This window comes from Eleutherodactylus coqui, chromosome 3, assembly GCF_035609145.1.
Source record: "Eleutherodactylus coqui strain aEleCoq1 chromosome 3, aEleCoq1.hap1, whole genome shotgun sequence".
NCBI lineage: Eukaryota > Metazoa > Chordata > Amphibia > Anura > Eleutherodactylidae > Eleutherodactylus > Eleutherodactylus coqui.
Window position 1 is genome coordinate 207,273,503 of NC_089839.1, and position 8,243 is coordinate 207,281,745.

The 8,243-nt window shown below is 49.1% G+C and overlaps 1 protein-coding gene across 1 annotated transcript; it reads left to right on the forward strand.

Annotated features, from left to right (window-relative positions):
* Window positions 1-236: 236 nt before the first annotated feature.
* On the forward strand, window positions 237-5,271 carry TMEM115 (transmembrane protein 115). The gene is made up of 2 exons (XM_066596908.1): window positions 237-2,343; window positions 4,553-5,271. The coding sequence occupies exons 1-2, from the start codon at window positions 1,502-1,504 to the stop codon at window positions 4,731-4,733; spliced, it is 1,023 nt and encodes a 340-aa protein (XP_066453005.1). The 5' UTR covers window positions 237-1,501; the 3' UTR covers window positions 4,734-5,271.
* The last annotated feature ends 2,972 nt before the right edge of the window (window positions 5,272-8,243 follow it).

Sequence of the window (8,243 nt, forward strand, 5' to 3'; positions counted from 1 at the left end):
TCACTGCATGGAGCCTCTCAGCTTGCTGTCAGTGAATGGAAGGACTTTGTCTCCCTGCCTTGACCTCCCTGTTCATCTATAGCACCGCCGCCATCACCACAGTTCCCATACTACCCCAGAGGCCGGGACTTCTGCACTGCACATACACACACTTCCAACATGGCCGCTCATCGGGACTTCACCTCCCAGAGGTCTGTGCGGCCGAGGCGGCGCATGCGTGCTGCCTGTTTGTGCGCTGCGCGGCTGGTGACGTTGTGGGGTGGAAGTGTCCGGCCTCCCCGTACAGCCCGGAACCGGAGAGAGGCGGAGAGCGGGGTCAGGACCGGCTTCTCGGGGACTCCCTATAGGGGGCAGCTGGTATTGGGGACTCTCTATAGGGGCCGGGCCCTTCAGTGTCAGCTTGTGTTGTGGTCCCTCTATCGGGGCAGTTTAATTAGGGGGTCACTCTGTAGGGGTGGGCAGTGTGGGATACTGTATAGGGGACAGTTTCTATAGGTCTTGGTCAATCCCTGTTATTAGTCCGATTACTTTATAGTGTGTGAGATTTCTATAGGGGACACAGTGACCAATCATAGTCACCTTGCCTATAGGGAAGGCTAGATTCTATAGGTGACAGTGACATATCTATGGTCGCCTTCCCTGTAGGGAGTTATTGATTTCTATAGGTGACGTTGACAGTTCCTACAGACACCTACCCTATAGAAGGTTAGTACTTTCCATAGGTGGCAGTGACATATCCATGGTCGCCTTCCCTGTAGGGGGTTATTAGTTTCTATAGGTGACGCTGACAGTTCCTACGGACACCTACCCTATAGAAGGTTAGTACTTTCCATAAGTGGCAGTGACATATCTATTGTTGCCTTCCCTGTAGGGGTTATTAGTTTCCATAGGTGATACACTGACCGATCCTTTAGTCAGCCTCCCTGTAGGAGGTTAGTTGTTTCTATAGGGGACACACCACAGATCCTATAGTTCCCTTCCCTATAGGGGGATATAGTTCACTCACTTGCTAGGATACTCTCTCTCTCTACCACACGTAGTGACAGATCATATAGTAACGTTCACTATAGGGGGATCCTAGTTTCTATAGGTGACACAGTGACAGATCCCATAGTCGCCTTCCCTCTGGGGGATATTTGTTTACAGAGGTACTAGAATACTCACTGTATACTACAGTGATATTTGCCTTTCCTATAGGGGATACAGTGACAGTTCCTATAGTTACCTTTGCTGTGCAGGGGGATCCCACTTTCTATAGGGGACACAGTGACATAATCAGTTGTTCCCTATAAGGGACACAGTGACAGATTCGCTAATTACATTCTCTAGGAGGAGCAGAATTAATACTTTCCATACTGGCATTGTCTATAGGGGAGGGCGCTGTCTATAGGCCCCACACACGTTTCATGTAGGTCTTGAGGTCAGAGTTACACCAGATTTTGGGGTGTAGGGGTCAGGGGGGACAAAGTGACCTCAGGGTTTAGGGATTGAGGTAGCCACCATGCTGCGATCCATCCCTGCCAACCGCCTGGTATTGGCGCTATCCGGCAGCAGCGTGCTGGTGAAGTGCCTATGGGGGGTGGTCGCCCTCCTCTACCTGCTCTCCTTCTGGGTGGACACCGCTCATGTCCTGGCCGTCACCCCTGGACTGCTGCTGCCCCCCAACCTGTGGCTGTGGACTTTGGTGACGCACGGACTGGTGGAGCTGCACCTATGGGACGTCCTGGCTAATCTGCTGCTCACCCTGGGGGCCGGGCGCCGGCTGGAGCCGCTGTGGGGGGCGCCGGAGCTGCTCCTGTTCTATGGAGTGGTCAGCCTGTCTGTGGGCATCCTGAGCTCCCTCTTCTTCCTGGTGGCATACGCTGCCACCTCCGATCTGCACTTCCTGTTCTCCGCCCGGGTCCATGGGTTTCCTGCCTTTGCAGGCGCCGTCCTGGTGGCGCATAAACAGACTATTGGAGATGGACTGGTGGAGCCTCAACGCTGGGTGCGGCTCCTACCTCAGCTGGCACTGTTGGGGGTCACCGCACTGACAGTGGGTGGGCTGATCCCAGGTCAGGTGCTGGTGGGCTACAGTCTGGGGCTGCTGTCCGGCTGGGTGTACCTGCGCTTCTACCAGAGACACAGCCGCGGACGAGGAGACATGTCCGATCACTTCTCCTTCGCCAGCTTCTTCCCGGCGCCCCTGCAGCCCGCTGCTGCTCTTCTAGGAACCCTCACACATGCCAGCCTGGTGAAATTACGACTCTGCCCGCGAGCTGTCAAGAGATATGACGTGGGGGCACCATCCTCCATCACCATCAGCTTACCGGGCACTGACCCCCAAGACGCAGAACGGAGGAGGTAAAGTGCGCTGGGGAGGAGTCTAATAATGTTTTATTACTTTTCAAAATGTCTGCTTGTGTCAGTGAATGGAAGCCTGTCTAGGTATACTCAGGCGCAAAAGCCATACAGATGTAATACTTCTCACAGCTGAGGGTTTGTTACTTTGTATTCAGTCTAGACAATCCTGGACTCCTGACTCATACATTGTATCATTGGTATCTTTTCAGCCTGGTCTGGCTATGGGAAAGTTGGGTGATGGCCACCATTACCTTACAGGGGCTGCAGATCCAGCTTCCCCAGAGTTCTCAATGGCTGATAATGGAGTGTGGGGGGCATGGAACGGCGGTCATAATGGTTGTCACCACCCAGCTTTCCTTCCGTCGGACAGAAGAGGCCGCTCTCCATCGCTGTGGAGTTCTGCCAGCGTGAAGTCCCCTCTGCTGGTGGCGCCTCGGGGTGTCTGCTTCACGGTTGGGATGATCTTTTCTTGTGCATGAGGCCGTTCTGCTGGTGATTAATAGGGTTTGTCAGCGCCCCCTCGGGCATTTCCTGGCCCGTAAGAGAAAGTCCCATTATGGGGGGGCTGGATGGACACCCCCGGACAGAAGGAGTAAAAAGACCTTACAAGAAAGCATCTGCCTGCGGCTGCCCCATTAATGCAGCCACTGCGCAAAGACTCTTGGCTTTACTACATGTTAGTGCTGGGGTAGATGCGTTTAAAGGCGAAGTAATAAAGATTCTCCACTGGCATATAAACATACATCACATTGTAAGAAAACATCAGCCAGACCCTCACCCGATCACAAGGGGGGCTCGATGTATTTTTCCTTCACTGACACTAGGCAGAGATCTTGAAGATGTGAAACAGTTTTGTGGGGAATTTGCGGAACTATGTTTAATTTTACATAAGAATGGACACCGGCCCTTTAAGTGCAGGAGTTTTTGCAGTAATTGAGAAGTCAGCGGTGCAGATTTTTGTGATAGGGTCTTTTTACGCAGGAGCAGAAGAGCCCAAGAGTTATCCCAGCGATGATCACTCAGTGAATGGAGGCGGAGCATCCGGGGAACATTCTGGCCTCCAATCACAATAAACAGGAAGTCGTTCATAGAGGAGCGACTGCCTGTTTACACGGGCCGATTGTCGTTTGGTTTTTATTCTTGTACGATACGAATTAATTGTTCGGATCATCCAGGCATTTCCAGTGAACGATTGACGTGATCCCGCCAGAATCTGAACGATTACACTGTGCAACACAATTTTTGTAGCAGATAGGTGGCTTAGGGCCGATGTATTGTATTTTTTGGAAATTCTCACTATACAATGAATCCACTCGGCTCGCTATTAACATGCTTAATAAAAAAAAAACAACAAAAGTGATTGTGCAACTATTTCACAATCACTGTTATACACCGCGCGATGACTGAACACTATAAGGGTAGGTTTATGTTACATATAGGGTATGTCTCCACTTAGCATAAGCACTGCGGATCCTCCACCAGTAAGGTGTAACTAATGAACTTTGTTTACAGGTCATTGGTTAGACCGAATAAAAGAATCAAAATCCTAAAACAAAAATACATGTTTGGTATCGCTGCGTCCGTAAAAGTCTGATCTATCAATATAATACGTTATTTACCCCAGATGTCGAACACCACCCGAAAAAATTTAAGAACGTCAGAAAGGCACTTTTTTGGTCAGTCTGTCTCCAAAAAAAAAATGCAACAAAAAGTCGTATGTATTCCAATATGGCACAAACTATAGCACGTTCCGCAAGAAATGAGGGTGCGTTTACAGCGGCGACCGATATCGAACTCTCAAACACACGATTTTTCAGTTAGTGCGATGCTGTAAGAAAAGCAATGCTTTGAAACAAGACAGATTGCGTCATTTTATGTGCGATTTCACTTGCGTGAAAAAGTTGAGTGTTACAATAAAAAAAAAGCATCACACTCCTGCAGATCACCGCGCATGCGCTTTTTTTTTTTTTTTTTAAGATCCCATAGAAAAGAATGGACGGTACTTTGCAAGGAATCGCCCAAAAATAGGACATGCAGTAATTTTCTATCATCGGTCATGTGGATAAACAAATAAGTAGGTTCTTTTCGCACACAAGTTCTGTCCACATTGTAATTGGACGGAACTTATGCATGAAAATTTCCCTCCCAACTCTCCTAGAGGTTTCCCCCTGTTCTCGCCCAGCTCTGACTTCTCTCATCTCCTCTGCAGGCAGCTGGCCCTGAAAGCGCTGAATGAGCGGTTGAAGCGGGTAGAAGACCAGACATCATGGCCGAACATGGAAGAGGAAGAAGACGATGACGATGCATCACATGAGACGTCCTTCAGCAGCGGCGGTAAAGTGGATTCTCCAGCCGCTCAGGAGACGAGTGCAGCAACACCCATCGTATAACCCGCCTGCGGACACTGTCCACTATCGGCCAGCCGTGATCCAGCACATGTCCTGCTGGTCTGGAGGAGCAGAACACGGAAACACTACATGTCGTCTCCCGTAGGGTCTTCACCCTCACTGTTGGTATTGTTTGCACGGTGGACCCCCTGGGACTTGTCCGCCGTCTAACAGCTCTGCTCCCACTACACTTCACCTCCTAGCCAAGCCCGCTCCACGCTACAGACTGCACCTCCCCGCCTCCCCTACTCCGTACCCTCTGCCCTCCAGTAACACTAGCAGCAGGGATCGGGCAGCACTTTTATGTGGGATGTGCCATCACTATCGAGGACCCCTCCTCTCCTATTTCTGTGTGCCTGGGGACAGAAAGCCCAAATAGAGGAGGAGTTGTTGGAGACGTCTCGGGTTGCTCTGCATCGGGGGTGGAGATCGGCTGGACCTTGGGAAAGAACTTTTTTTTTTCTCTCAGAGAAAATCGTATTTGGGTCTGGGGTGTAAATGTTCATATTTTTCTGTCTGGATTAAACTTTTTTGGAAGTTATGTGTGTGTGTCTGACCCCCCTCCTGGAGTAACATGCGGCTCATTCACTTCATGGATACGGTGCTCACCAGTGCCAAATCCGTCAGTACAGGGCAGCAATGGGGGTCCGTAGGAACTACATTGTATGCAGGACCATCCAGATCCTGAGGAGGGAAGGTAGCATTCATGGGGAAGTAGCCAGATGAGAGAAACAGTGATGTATGGGCAGTGGGTCTGTGTTACATCCTGTATCATGCTTCAGAGCTGCACTCACTGTTCTGCAAGTGGAGTCACATACATTACTAAAGACCCTTTGACACAGGATGATTATCATTAAAAAAAATCTTTCAAACAAGTAAACGATAATTGTTAAGACTAAACATGAGCCAACGACCAAACAACAAATGATCAATCTTCACTTTTCATTTGTCGTTCGTGTTATGCAGTGAGTGCAGCTCTGGAGTATAATACAAAATATAACTCAGGATCAGTACAGAATAAGTAATGTATGTACACAGTGACTCCAACAGCAGAATAGTGAGAGTACAGCTCTGGAGTATAATTCAGAATATATGTACACAGTGACTCCACCAGCAGAATAGTGAGTGCAGCTCTGGAGTATAATACAGGATGTAACTCAGGATCAGTACAGGATAAGTAATGTATGTACACAGTGACTCCACCAGCAGAATAGTGAGTGCAGCTCTGGAGTATAATACAGGATGTAACTCAGGATCAGTACAGGATAAGTAATGTATGCACGCAGTGACTCCACCAGCAGAATAGTGAGTGCAGCTCTGGAGTATAATACAGGATGTAACTCAGGATCAGTACAGGATAAGTAATGTATGTACGCAGTGACTCCACCAGCAGAATAGTGAGTGCAGCTCTGGAGTATAATACAGGATGAGTCATGTATGTACACAGTAACTCTACTAAATGAATTCTGCGGGATTTGAATTTTGGATGCAGCTTTGAGTGTGACTAGAGTATATGAACTAAGCCTCTTGGCCACTTGTTCAGTCACAGCACTTCTTTGAAGTTCCCTGCAAATGGGCGGAGGCCTGCAGGTGTGCGCTCTACTCCTGTAGTGATGCGGAATCTCGCCCTTACAGTTCACACATTCCAGCCCCATTTGCCTCAGAGGAATTAGACAGATTTACATTCCAGCTTTGTGCTGCACCCAATCTCATCATTGCTTCATACTATATGTGTCATCGTATACCTTGAAACAGAAGTCTTGGACAGAAAAGTATACAGTCTTTAGCCCCTTAATGCTGCAGGACATAAGTTTACGTCTTGGCAGGGGGTTGCTTACGTCCTGTAGCTAGTGCGGCTCAGAAGCAGAGCCCGCAGCAGGGCAGACTGTTATTAATAGCCGGCTTCCCACTGCAACAGCGGGGATAGATGAGAACAGCGACCCCCACTGTTAACCCCATACAAGTCGTGATCTATATTGATAGTGGCATGTAAAGCGCTTACAGGGGATGCGCTCCCTCTGTGATGTAATCGAGAAAGGCCGATGAGTTGCCATGGCAACCGAACGACATACTGGGGTCCTGAATTGCCATTGCTTTTGTAAGCATTAGGCCACTTCCATACAGGTGACAGCGATATCGCTGCTATGTACGCACGGTTTTGTAGCGTCAGTGATACTTTTTTTTCTTGGAAAAAATGTGTCGTGGCTGCTTGCAATTTCTTACAAAAAGGTAATAGGACATTCTAATGTTAAAAATATCGTATTGCACAAAAATTGCAAGTCTGTGCAATGCGATAATGAGGCTCCATAGGAAAACATGGGCTACAAAAAAAAAATTTGCAAATCTCGGCTGTATAGAACATGCTGCGATTTTGTAGTCTCCAAATAGAGCAGCCTACAAAACATCGCTCCTGTGGAAGAACCCTCAGGAAAGCATGGGCTCTACATACTTGTGATTTGTCGCATTGCGAGAAAATCGCCCGTGTGCAAGTGGCCTTAGGCCTCTTTCACACGGGCTACAAAACGCATGTATGTGAAGCTCATGGTGTCCAATGGGTTCTTTCAGATGAGATGTTTTGTGGCCTAAAAGAACCCATAGGAAACCACGGACTTCACATACATGTGTTAGTAGCGATGATTTTGTAGCTTGTGTGAAAGAGGCCTAAAGGCATTGCTGTACAGAGGCCTGCCATGTATTATCAGAGTGATCATATTTATGGTCCCCTACAGTGTCCTAAAAATGGGTTAAAAAAATGTATAAATATACTTTTAGTGCAATGTTCCCTACTTGCATAAAAAAAAAATCCCAAATATTTGGTATCATAGTACGTAAGGACCTGGGTATTATTGTATCTTGACGCCACCAGGAAGTCCTGGTGGAGCCAAAATTGACAGGGGGGGGGGGGGGGGGGGGGTAACGCTGGGTCCTGGAAGCCCACTAAGGAATCGCTGCTGGAAGGGGTATCCCTGGTGGCGGACCATAAGCGGAGAGTGGCCAAGCATTGGCAGCTGTGAGTGGCCGTCAGTGGGCACACGGGCGGCACAGAGCTGACAGCCGCCTGCAGCACTGAGGCGGCGGCCGGCCGTGTACCACAAGCGCACAGTGGCCCAACATTGCCAGCTGGCAGCACTGAGGCCGCAGGCGGGCAGCTTTCCTGGCGGCGGAGCACAAGTGGTAAGGGCGGCAGCTGGGAGCAGGGGAGCTGACAGCCTGCTGCCGATCACACTCATTGCTACAGTCTGCATTGATTTGTGCGTTCCCTGCAGGCTTAGGGAGAGGGTAATATTTCTTCGTAGGCTTACATTATTAGATGTTAATGCTGCCATCATACAGTGGTAACATGGCAGCATTTACAGCTCATAATCTAAGCCTACGAAGACAACTAAGGCTGCAGGGCAGGCACAAATCAATCCACACTGTGCTACTAGGACCTTCCAGCCTTGACCCTATCGAGAGCTGGGGGTGTGAGAGGGGCGTTCCTCCTGTCAAACCCCTAGCTTCCGGTGGCATCAA

Bases quoted from the DNA above. Each gene is read 5' to 3' on its own strand.
- TMEM115 (XM_066596908.1), top strand. From the start codon at position 1,502: ATGCTGCGATCCATCCCTGCCAACCGCCTGGTATTGGCGCTATCCGGC. The intron at 2,344-4,552 runs GTAAAGTGCGCT...TCTCCTCTGCAG, and splicing joins CAAGACGCAGAACGGAGGAG to GCAGCTGGCCCTGAAAGCGC.